At 36.8% G+C, this 18,094-nt stretch overlaps 1 protein-coding gene across 5 annotated transcripts in view; it reads right to left on the minus strand.

Annotated features, from left to right (window-relative positions):
- The window catches only part of CXXC1 (CXXC finger protein 1), a 1,961,705-nt gene that overhangs the window by 229,250 nt on the left and 1,714,361 nt on the right, over positions 1–18,094 (minus strand). For all 5 annotated transcript variants that reach the window (XM_044080389.1, XM_044080388.1, XM_044080386.1 and 2 more), the window contains one exon: positions 1,218–1,368. In XM_044080389.1, the coding sequence (XP_043936324.1) occupies positions 1,222–1,368 (147 nt within the window). In that variant the 3' untranslated portion in view covers positions 1,218–1,221. The remainder of the gene's footprint in view (positions 1–1,217; positions 1,369–18,094) is intronic.

Raw genomic sequence — 18,094 nt, forward strand, 5'->3', positions numbered from 1 at the left:
CAGCCTTCATTAAACATGATTAGCTGTTAAGTGAGTTTAAAGTAATGTACAGTCAAAACATCATAGAGGAAATGAGAGGATGATGCTGGTGCTAACAAAATCATTACTCAGTACTATCATGCTTATACTGTAACTGCATGGATGCTAGAGGCCATCTCAGTATTAATATGCTAACATGTTTTCTCCTGTAGTCCTTACAGCCCTTCAGCACTAACTAAAACTGAAAGACTGACTTTTCCAGTAAGTTAATTTTTTGCTGCCTGCAACTATTACTAATTTAATTAAGAGTACTTAGGTTTGTCACGTTTTTGCTATGTTCAAAAGAAAAAAATAAGCCTTCCAAAATGCCATAAAGAGCAATACATATACATTACAGTTCATTATCAAGTGAAAGCAGATTGTTAAATATATTCACAGAGTTTTCTCTGTTTAATATAGCCTATTTCTCTCGATGCTCTCAAAAACAAGAAAGCCGGAATCATGTAAAGTGAAATTAGTCTTCAGTTCATGGAAAAGTTATTTACTTGTTTAAAAAAAGAGGAAGAAAACTGGTTCGATGAAAGTGGGAACCACAGAAAAAAATCTGTAGTTGTGGGTAGTCAATAAGAAACATGAAACAAAGCGTTAACAAGAAAAACAAAGAATAAAGCTACGCAGCACTGAAGAAATGCTAAGCATTTTACGTCACAAAATAATCTAAGTATGACTCGGATATAAATGTGATGTAAAATGTCAAGCATTTACTTTGCAAGTGGGGAGTGACTCTACCAAAAATAATGAGAGAGCAGAAATCACAACTAATTCAAAATACTACATCAGCACATTAACCACTTCATCATATAACTACAGATCCCAGTAGAATGACTGTCTTGTTTTTCTGTTTGTTAAAGGCTGAGAGGGTTGTCTACACAAGTCTTTTCCAACCACAACCTGAGGCAAAGGCACGATGACATCATAAATCAACAATACTTCTGAGTAAATAATATTACATACAGCAGCTTACTAAAATTGGAAACAAAATAAAATCAGTGAAATGAAAGGATAAAAGTATGGTAACATTACTAAAGCCTTCAAAGAGGTTTAACTTTAGAAATGTCTGCAGAAGCTTCCTTTTAAATCTACAGTTTCAACTCAGTCATTCTGTAAAACTCATACCGATTCTGACTTAACAAAAACCCTCACATTCTTTTTCTACACCTGTATTTAATGGTACCAACCTCTTCAACGGTCCACATTCGTCCGAAGGTCTGTAGTAACAGGGTCATGTTGAATGGTTTGATGCAACATTAAAGCCAGTAGTCCTGCACGGTTTGTCATAGCCATCCGTACATTTCGCTCCTGCTCAAATAGCTCATCCAGCTTGTACCACTAAAAAAATACAGAATAGTTGTCTTAGAAATAAAGAGAATGCAGGATTTTGGATGCAAATCATTAAGGAAAGTAACAGCCATACAGAATATCCTATTCATAAAACAGTAGAAAATATTGATTGATATCAGATGACAGGCAAAGAGATAGGGGAATCCTAAGTGAAAAACCTGCTCTGGTAAAGTTTTTAGTTGAATCTAGAACAGAAGCTGCTATTACAAAATAATTAGCACGCCATACAAAATAATGTATGTTAACTATAAAAATCAATGAGAAAAGGTTAGAAAAGATTGGCAATTAAGACTGAATAAGAAATTTACAAGGAAACAATGGAAAGACATATGTTTGGCTCCCAAATATGCAAAAGGTTTAGGATTTTTGCTTGGAAGTATTTGCACAGGTATTTTTATATCCCAAACAGATTCCAAAATTTTTTTTCCTCAGGTAGATGGTAAATGTGTTGGGTATGATAGGGAAGAAAGAGATAACTGGAAAATGTTCGGGGAGTGTAATGCTTGGCAAACTTTTAAAAATTCCCTACAGAGTACTTTGTCAGAAATACTGTGTGAGAAAATGGGTGCAACTTAGCAGATGGTTCTTTTGAGATGAGACACAGGATCTGAACTGCCTAGACACAGTAAGGCCTTGTTAAGTTTAATTCTGCTGGCTGCCAAAAAGCAACTACTAGAAAATGGAAATCAAAGCATAAATCAAATATATTTGAAGTACTGCCTACTGTAACAGAGATAAAATAACTAGAAGTGGGATCTCTTGAAAACAGAAGGAGCAAATTCATAGAAATAAATGGAAATTATGGGAACAATACATGCAGAATAATGGTCAGGAGGAGGACTGAGGTTTAAGGAAAGGCAGGAATAGAGCAATTTGTGTAATACCGGACTGATACTCATAAAAAGTATACATATTGTGTGTAACACAACTAAAAACATGTTAATATGTTTTTTCTTTTATATCAATGTATGTTTTGTCTATGTCTTAAGTAATTTAATAAAGATGTTAAAAAAGAACTGGTGATTATCACAAAAGATCAGTGCTCGGGAGAGATACTTTCAGCTTTATGCAAAATAGGGAGATACATTAATTTCCAAGCAAAGTACATTTACTGCATAAACAACAAAAACTAGCACAATATTTTGTCAATCAGCAACACAAAAATAAGATACTGGAAAACATATAATTTATAATGTTATCATCATCATACATCTCAACCTCAGAGTAAGAAATCTGGACGAAGCCATAAAAAAATGGGGAACAAAGGCCTATAAATAGGGACAATTTCTAAACATTGCTCTTACAAACTTAGAAAGTTGATAGAATAAAAGGTTTTGCAATAGCATGAATTTTCTTTTTTTTTCTCAGATAGATACAGTGGATATAAAAAGTGTACACACCCCTGTTAAAATGCCAGGCTTTTGTGATATAAAAGAATGAGACTACAATAAATCATTTCAAAACTTTTCCCACCATTACTGTGACCTATAACCTGTACAATTCAATTGAAAAACAAATCTGTTTGGGAGAAGAAATATAAAAAATAAAAAATGTAGAATAAGCTGGTTGCATAAGTGTGCACACCCTTAAACTAATACTTTGTTAAAGCACCTTTTGCTTTAATTACAGCATTCAGTCTTCTTGGGTACACACCTACCATCAATTAAAGAGACTCTGCTTAACCACAAATAAAGTTCAGCTGTCCTAGTAGGATTTTCCTGACATTTACTCAGTTGCCTGCTTTGCAGACACCTTACAAAGCATCAAAGGGATCTAATTGTTGAAAGGTATCAGTCAGGAGAAGGATACAAGAAATTTCCACAGCATTGGACACACCATGCAACACAGTGAAGACAGTCATAAAAGAGTGGAGAAAATATGGGACAACAGTAACGTTGAAAAGAATTGGACTTCCCTCCAAAATTGATGAAAAGACAAGATGAAAACTGGTCAGGGAGGCTGCCAAGAGACCTACAGCAACACTGAAGGAGATGCAGGAATTTCTGGCAAGTACTGGTTGTGTACTACATGTGACAACAATCTCTTGTATTCTCCAAATGTCTGACCTATGGGGTAGGGTTGCAAGACAGAAGCCTTTTCTTACACAGAAAAACATCCAGGCCTGGGTAAAATTTGCAAAACAATACATCAAGTCTCCCAAAAGCATGTGGGAAAATGTGTTATGGTCTGAAGAGACCGAGGTTGAACTCTTTTGCCACAATTCCAAAAGGTATGTTTGCCGCAAAAACAACACTTCACATCACCAAAAGAACATCATCCTCATGATGAAGCAAGGTGGTGGCAGTATCATGCTTTGGGGTTGTTTTTCTTCAGCTGGAACTGGGGCTTTAGTCAAGGTGGAGGGAATTATGAACAGTTCCAAATACCAGTCACCTTTGGCCCAAAACCTTCAGGCGTCTGCTAGGAAGATGAAGAGGAATTTCACCTTTCAACATGATAATGGCCCCAAGCATGCATGTAAATCAACAAAAGAATGGCTTCACCAGAAGAAAATTAGTTTTGGAATGGCCCAGCCAGAGCCCAGACTTTAATCCAACAGAAAATCTGTGGGGCGACCTGAAGAGGGCTGTGCACAAGAGATGCCCTTGCAATCTGACAGATTTGGAGGCTTTTGCAAGGAAGAGTGGGCAAATACTGCCAAGTCAAGATGTGCCATGCTGAAAGACTCCTACCCAAGAAGACTGAATGCAGTAATTAAATCAAAAGGTGCTTCAACAAAGTATTAGTTTAAGGGTGTGCACACTTATGCAACCAGTTTATTGTATGTTTTTTATTTTTTATATTTTTTCCTAACAGGTTTGTTTGTTTTTCAACTAAATTGTACATGTTATAGGTCACATTAAAGGTTGGAAAAGTTTTGAAATTATTTATTGTGGTCTCATTTTTTATATCCCAAAACCTGGCATTTTAAGAAGGGTGTGTACACTTTTTATATTCACTGTATGTTTTCATATCCTCATATATACATACAATATATACAGGTTAACAACTAATTAGTTTCAACAAACATTCTGTGACAACAAAATCAACTATTTACAGTGGTGTCTAGACTAACAAGTATGATTTATATTTTACAATTAAGATTCATTTTGTAAGATATTACAGTCATTCTTCTCTAGTATTTCAATCACTTTCTGTCATGAGTTGTAATAAGATGTTATCCTTTCTGTTCTTTTGATGGTGGTCAGTTCCATTTGTGATGCATTTAACACAATGTTTTTGTAATTTTTTACATGTAGAAGTTTTTTTTTCCAAATTTTTGTAATAGTCTTGCGTGCTATGGCTAATGAACAGTGAAAATTTAGTTTTAGGAATACATTGTGGTATAGGTGCATTGAATAAAATTAATGACTTGGACAGCTGAAATGTATCATTAAAAACTACTTGTAAGGAATAATTTACTTTATCCCAAAATGCTTTTAACAGCTGATAATCATAAAACATATATTTCCAATCTGTTTTCAGTTTTATTTTGCACCTCCAACAACCAATATCTTGTTTAAACATTAACTCAATTTTATGTGGTGTTACATAGGACCTGTGAATAAATTTTCACATGAATAGCTTCCATTGCAGTGATAAAGTTGTTTGCTTTGAGGAGACGAGTATTTTTATCGTTATTAGGGATTTGATTAATTGTTTTATATTAATCCCAAAAGTTTTCCATATGGTATAGTTTTGCTTTTTAATTATTTTATAACTATTTTATTAAGTGGCCTTTTCCTTGAGCAGATTGAGTTTTTAAGATAATCATTTGCACTATAAATTTTGGAACTTTTTGTTTAATTGTTAACTGCACTGTTTCTAATCTATTTGCAATATAGTGTCTTAAATCTTGTATTACCAACCACAAATTACTATGTTAAATTTACTTATTAGTTGTTTCACTGTTAGAACTTTCCCAGATTCTAACAGTTGATGCCAAAAGATCACCTCATTCTTCATGAGAATCTTAATTGTGTCTATATCAAATGTGTTAATATTGTTCTGCTTACAAGCAATAGGCTATAACAAGAATGTCCACACTTTTATGTCAGAATTTTTATTCAAGAGGGTTTTTATATGTACTTAACATTTATGTTCTGAATTTGGAATTTATATTTTTGTGTTTATTTTCTGATATACGTTTCCTCATCATCCAAAGAAAATTATCCAATACTATTTTTGTATAATGCAAAGACAATTTAAAACCAGATTTTAACCATATTCTTTCTTGTAATTGCTTCCACCTGGCAGTATTTACCCATAATGTTATTGTCTTTATGACTGATGACAATGCATGTATCTCTACATCTGAAAGACCAATTCCACCTGCTTTCCAATCATTTAAATGATAATTTGTAGTTATTCTGGGTTTATTCGAGTACCATAAAAATTAGCATTAATTTATTAAATAGTCTATTGTAAGACTTAGGAAGAAAAGATAAAGCTTGTATAAAGTATAGTAACTTTGAAAAACAATCACTTTAATTATATAAAGTTTGTCTTCCACTGAAAAAATAACTTGTTCCACTTTTGTATAAGACTTTTAATATGATACAAGATATTACTATAGTTTAATGTAATTGTTTTACCCAAGTCATTTGTTAGTGTAACCCTAAGATATTCAATGTTGTAGTCATCAGGAATATATTTACAAAATTTCCTGTTTAAATCATTCTCACTAGAATTTATATGTAACATCTTTGTCTTACTTTCATTAAATTTAAGGCCCAAAAGACTCTAAAATGTTCAACCCCAAAAGACTCTAAAATGTTCAACTGAGTTTAATATTGCCATTAGAGAAATGTCATTGTCTTTTACGGTTAGCAGAATATCATCTGCAAACAACTGAAACTACATTTCTAGACTATTATCAAGTTGCATACCTTTAATATTTTCGTTCATCCTAATATTGTCAGCAAATGGTTCAATGACCAAAGCAAACATTAATGGAATCAAAGGGCATCCCTGTTTTGCGCTTTTCATAATTTCAATAGACTTAGAAAAGCATGATCCAATTTTTATATATGCTAAAGATTTTTCATAGAGAGATTTAATTAACTATGTAAATTTTTGTGAGACTCCATACTCTTCAAAGATCAGCCACAGATAATTCCAATCAACTGAGTCAAAGGCACTGTTTATGTCTAAACTGACAAAAGTCATATTATTCTTTGTAATGTTGATATAATCAATTAAGACTAAAATTCTTTTAATACCATCATAAGTGTCTGTTATTTATAAAACCAGTTTGGTCTTTGTCCACTAGCAATGGCAGTAATTGTTTAATTCTAGCTGCTTGTATTGCCACGAACATCTTGTAATCTATATTTAATGAAGATATTGGTCTGTAAAATGAACATTCACTTGCATTTTTATCTAGCTTCAACATGTTTTTAAGAAGGTGGAATATCTTTATCATCCTTTACTAAAGTGAACACTTTTGACAATAATGTTAGTGCTTCTCTAGTTAATAACTCAAACATTTCTGGAATAATATCTATACCTTACTTTATTTATCTTTAACTTGTCAATCTGGGATTTAATCTCAGTCAGTATGATGTTTATTAGTTTTATATGATCATCCAATAATTTAGTTTTGATATAGGTTTGCTAAGAAAGAATTTCAATACGTTTTGTGATACTATTTTTTTCACTTTGCATATTAATTTTATGAAAGTATAATCTAAAGGCTTCTAGTATTCCTTTTAAGTGTGATACTTTCTTTTTAGTATCTGGACTATACATTTCTTTTATCTGATTTGCTTTTATAATTTTTTTAGTTCTATTTGCTATTCTCTTCTGATTTCTGGTGTTCACTGAGTAAGAACATAGTTTAATCTTGTCTACATTGTTCACTGTCTTGTGACATAGCATCTCTGAATAATTTTTATTCATTTCATCTAGTTCAGTTGTTATGTGCTTGTTCCCCTTCTGAATACCAAGTTTTAACTTATCATTATTAAGTCTTTGTTCCATTGCTTTTTCTTATTTTTAAACCATACTAGAAGCTTTGCCATATAAAAAGACTTGAGAGAGTCCCATACATATATCTCAGATACATCTTCAGTTAGATTTATGTCTAAACAGGTTTGTATCTTTTTTAACATAAAATTCCTTAAAATCCTTTAAGTGCATCATGTATGAAGGTATTCTGGTTACAGTTATTCTCCGTTTCATATTCATAGGTTCACAGGTGTGTACTAGGCTAATGGCCCTGGAGCCTTTATAAGCCTAGCCCATAGGATTACCCTGGCATCGTGACACCCGACCTTAGTTCCCAGTGCCTCTGTCGAGTAAAACCACTGGAGTGATCCCTGGGGGTGAATTTTCTATTTCCCATCCACTCATCAAGATTTCTCTTGAAGACGGCCAGTGAGGTGCTCTGCTTGACATTTATGGGAAGTCTATTCCATAGCATGGGCAGTCTCTGGGTTATGAACCTGTCCCTCCAGCATGTTTTGTTGATTGCTGTAATAAGGTTGAGGTCTCTAGAATGTGTGGTGTGGAGGGACTGGGATTTCTTTAGATGTAGCATTTCTAACAGAGCTGGGTTAGACATGGCTTTGTAAGTCAAGCAGAGATCGCCTCTAAATAGGCGATATGAGACAGAGAATAGTTCAGATTTTTTTAAGTCTGTCCATATAGGACAAATGTTTAAGGCCTAGGATCCTCTTTGTGAGGTACTTTTGCAGCCTCTCCAGTTGTTGCAGGTGTTTAGTGACGTACATGCCAAACGGGGCATTGTACTCAATGACTGACCTAATGAGGGAAGATTAGAGGGAGACAATGACCTCTTTCTTCCTGGATGCAAAACCCTTAGTAATGAGATGCGCCACACAGAAGGACTTTCTGACCACAGTGGCAACGTGGTGGTCAAAAGAGAGGATGCTGTCAACCTGTGTTCCCCGATCTCTTATAACGCCTTCTGTGTTCAACGGACTACCATCGATGTGGTAATTCATGGGAACCAAGTTTTTCCCAAAGGGATGATGAGACATTTTTTGGCAATGAGCTTAAGGCCATGGTTCTGACACCAGTTGTCTAAGTCAAAAGTAATTCCATTATGGTCTGACAATGGACATGTGTTTACTTTGACTTTATCTAGTCATTTAGTTTGGTCTCTTGATATGTATACCCTACCTATTCTTGACTGTGTACAGTGTCGATACGAATGTGAAAAAAATAATGTATTAGAATGTATGTATCTACTGTATTAGAATCAGCATATTCATTTATGTCTACAATATTAAAAGTTTCAATAAAATCAGACAGTACCTTTATTCTTGCTGCTTTCTTATGTTCGTGTCACATTCATTCACTATAAAACTGAAGTCACCTGCTATGATTATATTTCCTTTAGAGTAATGTATAGTATCTTCCAAATGTTGTTCTGCCATTTTGACTCCTAGTCCAGATATCCAATAAATATTGACTAATATATATATATTCCCATTTAATATCATTACTAAACAAAACATCCCTGATTTATCTTAATATGTACTAATGAGAACTTACTAAAATTGAAAAATTATTTGAGTTGATTTTATGTCCTCTTGCCCAAGGTGCATCTACTGTAGGAAATAATTTGAGCATTGAACATTTTCAAGTATTTTAAGAGACTTCCTCTTTTGCAACTGTTATTTAAGCCATTTACATTAACAGAAATACATTTCATTGTAAGATTGCTAATACCAAAATTGTTACGTCATGTTTAGATATTACTGCTAAAGAGCAAACATATTTAACTAAATAGAATGTCTTAATCTCTTTTGTTGTGACAGAATAATTATAAATCATAGACACCCAATGAAAGAAAGTTAAACAATAAAAATTAATAACTGAAATAATCAATCCAACCCTCCTATGGGGAAACAAATACCACTCAAACAGCTTAGCCATTCAAATGTATCCTCTACCACCCCTACCCAATGCTCATTTCTTAGTCTATCTAATCACTTTTGCTTTAACGGAAAATAGATTACTAAATCTCTTTACTTTTTTGTGTAATACATTTTCCTTCAACAATGTACATGTTTAAATCCAAGTGACTATATTAATCCCATTCATATGATTATAATAATCCTATTAAGATTAAAACAATGCCATTTGCATAGAACTTTAACATTTACCTGTAATTTTCAAAGACTGCCAGTTAATGAAACTTTACCTATTAAAAATTCAGTAATACTTATGTACTTTTACCTGTTTTAACTATGGACAGACATAGACTCAGGTAAATTACACTTGTGTGTTCACTGAATAAGCATGGCTCTGTGTATTTAATTTATTAGCCACACCAATCAAGTCTACTGTTAGAAATGAAAACTGTCAATAAGTGATAACACAAGTACTTACATCAGTATAACATAAGATGCAACATTGGTATCTGGTCTACTAGCTTTTTTGTAGTTAGTACTACACTGTTTTAAATAGTCCATTATGCTTTATGCATTTCCCAAGAAAGTATGACTATGTTTTTTTTTTCTTAACTTGAACCTAGTGAAATTATAGTATTAATGTTAAGCTGAAATATAGCACTACTTGTTATACTTCATTTATTCTATCATATTTACTCCACTTGTATCAATATTGGAGTGTTTTAAAGAAAATATACATATGCTGCATCATTTTTTTATGAAGTTGCTGACTTTTTTGTTAACAATTCACTTTTTAGTTTTTAATCACCTTCAACAATACATTTCTTATGTAATTGAAGCAAATATCCCTTTAAGAAGCTTAGAAAACACAAATGGCTCATGTTTGACCTTTAACCTGACTGCTTACATCATTCCTGGGTCATATGGTTTCATTTTGTGCTATTTGCACATTTGTACAGGGATTTTAACCTTCTGGATGGATTTAACATGAAAACATTCCACTCTAAAAACAAGAAAAGAAGCATTTTAGCTTGCAATTTCAGTGGAAAATGAGAAACAATTGCATATTTTGAAACACTTCTTGATGTATCTCAAATTCATGGAATGTTTAACAGCTTTTCTTCACTCTATATGGCTGTTTAAGTAACCCAGACAAACTTTAAACAGTTTAAAAGGAATTGCAGCCATTAAGACACTTCTATGAATGTTATTTTAAATCCTCCTTTTTCAGCCCCACATATAAGAGAACAGCTCCTTCTCACATTTTAAATATATATCAGTAACCAAGATATATCAAACCATGAAACAAAGTGCAGTATTTGTAAAGCAGGTTCTTAACATTTTTAAGGGGCTTAGAACATTTTAAGTCTTCTATGTTACTTCAGTATGTTAAGATTAAATATAATAAGTGAACAGCTGTTAATATAATTTTTCTTCTATTATGGGTATTAGTAATTTCTTTTATCAGCACTATGTAAAAGAATAAGCAGTATGATATGTTACAGAGAAAGCATATTCACTTTGATCTCTATTTTTTTGTAGAGCAAAAAGATATTTTAGTAATATAACATATATAATGGCAAAGATTAGTATGTTATTTTGTTCTTATGAATTTTACATTACTGCCTGTTTTTCCTTTAAGAATTTTGTTATATGCAAAGTACTACTTCAAGCTTTATCAGAAAGTTAAACTGATGACACCACAAAAGAAGCGAGAATAAAATGTCTTTACCTTTTTTCCTTTCAGTATCGAGTCTTTTGGTCAAAAGGTTTCACTTTTGCTATTAGTGTAACGTTGCTTTGTAAATTACCATTTGAGAAATTTTAGTTCCTTCTAAGTGAAACATGAGTGCTATAAAACAGAAATACAGAAAACAGCATTGTAATGTTGTCTTTAAGTCTCCTCTTCTTTTTGTCCACCATTTTCCAGACAGTTTTTTCTCTGCTTGGCCCTTTATGGAAAAGTCAGACCAGTCCATTTCTTCTGTTTGGTCTAAATTTTTTTTTAGAAGACAAATAGGATATAGCTGCAGCCAGTGTAACAAATGTTTCGGCACCTTCAGAAAAGAAGATTTTAAGTCTTGCAGGAAATAGGTGAACTTTGAAATGTCCCCTCTTCAGTTCTTTTACTAAGGGAAGATACACTTTTCTTTTAGAAATTATTGCTGATGAGTAATCATTATCAAATCTTATGAAATTGCCATTAAATTTAACAGGTGAATTTGACCATGCAGTTTTCAAAACTAATTCTTTATCCTGGGAAGAAAGAAACTTAACTATTATTGATCTTGGATTTTTATTCACTTTGTTAGGAGATGAAGGAACTGCCAGTGTCCTATGGGCTCTTTCAATTCCATAAGTAAGAGAATCAGGTAAATTTAAATTACTTGGAAGCTGAGAAGTAAGGAAATTTACAATACTGTCCCCTTCAGTCTTTTCTGGAAAGCCACAGATGTGCAGATTGTCCCTTCTGGACCTATTTTCTAGTTCATCAATTTTGTTTAGTAGATAAGTATTTTGCTTTGCTAAGAAATTTAACTGAAGTTCTTGTTAACTAATTCTGCCTTCCATGTCATTTAATGTCACTTCCATTGCCAGCAATCTGGGTTTTATGTTCATTATTATTTCTTGTAGTTGCTCCATTTGTTTTGTATATTTCTCTTTAAAGGAGTCAGTTTATTGTCCATCTTATCAAATTTCAAAGGCAAATCCCACATAGTACACAATAAAGACTGTAGTTCCTTCTTCATTGACAGGTCATGTGAAAGAATAGTTTTGTAAAAGTTTACCATAACCACAGATGTCCTCTTCCATGCTGCAGTTTTCCAAACCCTTGGGTTTTCCTCTCTTGCTACCCAAATGTCCGACCAGTATACATAAGCTTCTAGACACTATAGGGTACATGGGACGTCTGACGTTGGCTAAGGCAACGTGGGCCATGAAAGTGATGTCTGCACATACCAGACCTCAGAAAGTACAGTTGTGTACCTACCATAAATGTAGATGTTCAAGTGTATTCACTGTTGCAGTCTTTACACTCGGGTTATCCTGCTGGCAGGCGACCCGCAGTTGGCCCAAGTTCCAAAGTCTTGGTCCGGCGTCGGTTGCTGTCGCCTCTTCCCTGACGTCAGTGTGCCAGGGGTATAAATGTTGCAACCGACGCCATTTTCTTCAGTTTTTTTTGCCCCAGATGTCAGGTGCCTCCAGATATGAAGGCTGAAAAGATAAAAATATGCCAAACAACCATGCATATATTACTATAAACATTTCCTTCATCTACAAGCAAATACACCACATAGGTTGTATAGAGTTGAAGAAGTACAGAACAGTCCCAGTAAAGAGGGGGATAGTGGGTGGGTAACCTGGGCTGCAACAGTGAATACACTTGAACATCTACATTTATGGTAGGTACACAACTGTACTATGTTCATCGTGTTTCACTGTTGCAGTCATTACACTTGGGTAGAATCCCAAAGCTGAGGTTGGGTGGCTGGGTCTAGATTGGATTTGGCGTGGCTAACAAGCCCTGCAGAATTGCAGTGGCAAAGCCTGCTCTGGATTTGGAGTAGAGAGGTAGGTGGTAGTGCTTGGTAAAAGTAAGCACTGAGCTCCAGGTTGCAGCTTCTAATATGTCTTTGGTTGGTACCCCTCTGAGGAAAGCTGCTGAATTGGCTGCTGCTCTGGTAGAATGAGGCCTAATGCCCTTAGGCACAGATTTGCCATGTTGTGCATAACAGAAGCGGATGCAGTGTCCTATCCATTTGGAGATTGTCTGCTTTGTAATAGGTTTTAATAGGTTTTCCTTGTGATCCTGCAGCATATGCTACAAACAGTTGCTCAGTTTTTCTGAAAGCTTTTGTTTTGTACAAGTAAAATCGTAGCTGCTTGTGTATATCCAAAGCGTGCAGAGTCTTTCCCCTTTATTCTGGGGATTTGGGTAGAAAGTAGGCAAATGAATGGTTTGGTTTAAGGCCACATTGGAAACCACTTTTGGCATGAATGTTGGGTTCTTCCTTAGAGAAACCCTGTCCTGGTGAAAAATGAGGAAAGGTTCCACAGCCATCAATGCCTGTAACTCTGAGACTTTTCTTGCTGAAGTTATTGCTAGGAGCAGTGCAGTTTTCCATGACAAGAATTTTAGATCTGTTGTGCTGGCTGGTTCAAATGGAGGTAGTGTTAGCTTTTCTAAAACAAAACTGAGTTCCCAAGTAGGCACTGGTGCTCTCCTAGGGGGTCTTATATTCTTTGCCCCTCTGAGGTACTGTCGTAGTAGAGGATGTGAAAAAATTAGAGGATCCGTATTGTAATGAGCTGACATGGCGGAGACATGGATTTTAATAGATGAAAAAGATAGGCCTTTGTCGAACATCTCAGTCAGGTATTGCAAAATCTGACGAATATTAGGGACCAGTGGGTTGAGCCCTTGTGCCTGGTTCCAAGCACAGAATCTCTTCCATTTTTCTGCATAAGGTTTCCTAGTGCTGGGTCTCCTGGCTTCCAAAAGTACATCCATAACAGCTTTAGAGAGGTGCAGTCTGAGTGGCTACATTATCTGCCATGCTGCCAGGTTTAAGGTTTTGAGTTGACTGTGCAGAATCTGATTGTTTTGCTGTGTCAGAAGATGAGGGATTTGAGGTAGAGACCAAGGTGGGCCTTGGGACAAAGTCTTTAGGATTGGGTACCAGTGCTGGTGTGGCCAGTCTGGTGCAATTAGGATCATCTTTGGCCTCTCTTGTCTGACTTTTAGAAGCACCTTGGTGAGAAGAGGCATCGGAGGGAAGGCACAGACTGTCAGGTTTTACCAGCTGAATGATAGAGCATCCATTTTCCATGCTTGAGAGTGATAAGTCCTTGTGCAAAATTTCTGTATTTGGTAATTGTGAGGGGAGGCAAAAAGATCTATGTCTGGGCGTCCCCATTTCCTTGTTATCATGCTGAACACTTGTGGATTTAGCTTCCATTCGTGAGGATCCATGAGATTTCTGCTTAGTTTGTCTGCCAGTGTATTTTTTGTTCCTAGCAGGAATTGTACTTGCAGATGTACCTGGTAGGTCAGTGCTGTGTTCCACAAAGTCATGGCTTGTCTGCATAGGGGGTAGGAATGTGTGCCCCCTTGCTTGTTTATGTACCACATAACTGTGGTATTGTCCATCTCTATTAATAGTTGTCCTGGATGTATTAGGTCCTTGAAGGCTGTCAGGGCATTCGGTACAGCTAGCATCTCTTTTTGATTGATGTGCAGATGCATTTGTTCCTTGGGCCACGTCCCCTGAATACATTTTCCTCCCCAGGCATAATCCGATGCATCCATTGTTATTATCTGCCTGGCTGTTGATAAGGTGAAAGGCTGTCCCTTGTTGTGGTGACAGGCCTGGGACCGCCATCAAAACTGCTGTTGTAGGCAGGGAATCAAGGTTATGATTGTCTCTAGGCTGTGACAATGCTGAGTCCAAACACTTTTTAGATACCATTGTAGTTTCCTCATATGCAGTTTGGCATATGGAATTAGTAGAATGCAAGATGCCATGAAACCCAGGACCTGCAGAATTTTTCTTGCAGGGAGCTCTGTCTTTGTTGCCATCATTTGAAAGTAATGAGTCAGTTGCTTTTGTTTGTCTGGCGTGAGATAAACCATCTGGGCAGTTGTATTTAAGCTTGCACCCAGGAATATTATCTCGAGAAGGCACTAGTTTTGATTTCTTTTTGTTTACTGTGTACCCTAGGCAATTTAGCAATCTTTTTACAAACACCAGGTGCTTTAGAAGAATGTCCCTGCTCTTTGCTTGAATAAGGCAGTCGTCCAAGTAGGGATATATTTGAATTCCTTTTTGTCTACAAAATGCAATTACTGGTGCCAGGCATTTTGTGAAGACCCTGGGCGCAGTAGATAAGCCAAAGGGCAGTGCAGAGAATTGGTAATGCATTGAGCCTGCTATAAATCTGTGGTATCTTCTGCACGATTGTCTGATTGGGATGTGCAGGTATGCCTCCTTCAGATCCAAAGTAACTAGCCAAGCCTCCTTGCCCAGCATGGGCAGAAGTTGTTGTAGTGTTAACATTTTGAATTTTGGAACATCCAGGAAAGTATTTAGGATTGACAGGTCCAGTACTGGTCGCCAGGCTTTGGCTTTTCTGGGTACTAAGAAAATGCGTGAGTAAAATCCTTGGCCCTGTTCTTCTTGTGGAACTTTTTGAATAGCTCCCATATCCATAAGAGCAGCAATTTGTTTTTGTGCCTCTGCCCACTGGTTTTGTGGCAGGTTTGGCATACTTTTTGGTTTTGGAAGCGTGTGGAAGTGGAACCTGTACCCCTGAGAAACTATATTCAACACCCATTGGTCTTGGGTGATTATGTGCCAATTTTTTGAGAAAAGTGCTATCTTTCCCCCTGGGGTGTCATCAACTGGTAAGAGCTTGGCATTTGTAGAGGGAAGTCATTGTGACTGTCTCCTATAAGGTTGTGATTTTCTTCTCCTCCTTTGGGGGCTGAAGCACATCATTGTTTTGGTCTGTAGGAGCCTTGGGGCTGAAATCTGCCTATTGGGTGTCTGTATCTGCCTCTTTGTGGCCTGTCCGACACTGGAAAGGACCAATTTTTTGAAGGCCAGTTTCTGCTAAATCTAGCTGGTTGAACCTGTAAGAAATCTTTCACAGTTTGCATTGACTTTGCTTTATCCTCCATTTTCTTTAACATCTCTTCTGCCTTAACACCAAACAAAGTATCATGCTGTAGTGGAGCATCCAATAATTTTACTTTAACATGGTCAGGTAAACTTTGTTCTTTCAACCAAGCATGTCTTCGAATAACTGAGCCCGTAACTGCAGCTCTACAAGAAGCATCTAATGAATCAAAACCACATTGCAGAGTATGCTTTCCCACTTGTTCAACTGCATGCAATAAATCCTGCATTTCTTTGCTGTCAGGACTTTCTATATTTGTAACCATTTTCTGCTTTAACAATGACATGAGATACTGTTGATATTTAAGCATGTGAAACTGACAGTTTAAAGCTTTTACAGCTGAAGTAGCAGAGGTGTAAACTTTTTTCCCCCATCTGTCCAGAGCTCTGGAATCCCTATCGGAGGGGACAGGATTTTTGGCAGTGGAAGCTTTAACCCCCTTAGGACCCTGAGAAATTGTTTCTGGATCTGCAGCGGGGTTTTTGCAAAGAAATTTATGATGGTCAGGGACCCTGTAGTACCTGTCTGGCTTTACTGGTGCAGGGGGTAAAGAATCTGGAGACGGACTGGATTCAGAAAAAACATCATCTACAATATCAAGCACAGGGGGGATAGCCAGGGGCCTGTGCTGAGGCAATAAAAGGAAATCTCTGAGCAATCCTGGCTCTCCCAATGGAAATGCTCCCTCATGGTGTGCAGGGTTTCCCCAAAAGAGTAATCCTCAGGCGATGAGGCTGAAGGAATGGACTCTTCAGCATCAGAGTCCTCATAGGGAGGGAGAGAATAGCCCTGGTCAGAAGAAGAATCAGAGGAAATGGAAACCTGATCAGAGGAATCATAATCAGTGTCTTGCCTAGGCCTTTTGTCAGGAGGGGGATGGGAACCCCTGATTAAAGTAATAAGGTATTCGGCCATTTTAAGCATCTGTTTCTTTGGCATGGATGACTGTTCTGGAGAATGCTGCACTTGTTTCCTTGACTTTAATGGTGTTTTTGACTTTGCTGCTGTAGTAGCTTTAATTGCAAGCTGTGAAGGTCTGAAAAAACCCTCAGAAGCCGGTGCCTGCTCAGCGGCTCCGGACCCATCTGAGGGTATAGTTTCCATAGGCCCAATACCTTGAGTTTCCACAGACCTCTGTGTCTCCACGTGGCTTTCGGTTACGGCCTGTGGCTCTGAGGTAGTGGATGTCAGAGGCTGCAAAAGCGCCTCACTGAGAACCGGCGACTGGCCTAGAAGAGGCTTCGTCATCAGTTTTGGACCTTGGATGCCTGTGTTTTTCTTTGTCTTTGCGTTTTTTATACATTCCAGTCGTCGGTTGTTCCAACGGCATTATATAATTAAATCTCCGTCCAAAATAATGTAATGCAAAATCAAACCCACGTTTAATTGTGCGTTTATTGAATCTAGCACAAAACCAACAACTGGTAACGTCGTGATCAGGGCCTAGGCAAGGAATGCAGTAAGAGTGAAAGTCCTTATGAGGTATTTGCTTCCCACAAGAAATACAATTATTAACTTTTACTGACATCGGTCTGGAGCAAGAAAAAGTTTCCCCAATGGGGTACTTAGCTTTATTGAAGACTTCGGTTCTGAAATTCAAATTTGAAAACCTCAGGAGTCGGCTGACCGGCACTTGCGAACTGCTTTTGCTTCGGGCAACGCGCGGCAAGAAAGTCTGAAGAAAATGGCATCGGTTGCAACTTTTATACCCCTGGCACACTGATGTCAGGGAAGAGGCGACAGCAACCGATGCCGGACCAAGACTTTGGAACTTGGGTCGCCTGCCAGCAGGATAACCCAAGTGTAATGACTGCAACAATGAAACACGATGAACATCAGAGTGCTCCAGTCTGACCCCAGTCCCAGGATAACTGTACAAGTCCAGTGCCATCCAAGAAGGGACAATTTAATGGAAAAAGGGGGAAGGAGGGAAGGAATATTGCAACATGGGAGAGGAGGACATCTATGGTTATGGTAAGAGTTTACGTAACTATTCTATGTCTGTCTATTCTCATGTTGCAGTATTCCAAACACTTGGGTGGGTGCCAAAGCTCAAAGAGAAGAAGTGGGTAGAGGCTTGGAACTATTTTCTAGGAATCCATCAAAGATTGTCCTGGCAAATCCAGCCCTGGATTTGGAAATGTGTTCCA

The sequence above is a fragment of the Protopterus annectens genome, chromosome 8.part0 (assembly GCF_019279795.1).
Source record: "Protopterus annectens isolate FY-2018-M chromosome 8.part0, PAN1.0, whole genome shotgun sequence".
Lineage (NCBI taxonomy): Eukaryota > Metazoa > Chordata > Ceratodontiformes > Protopteridae > Protopterus > Protopterus annectens.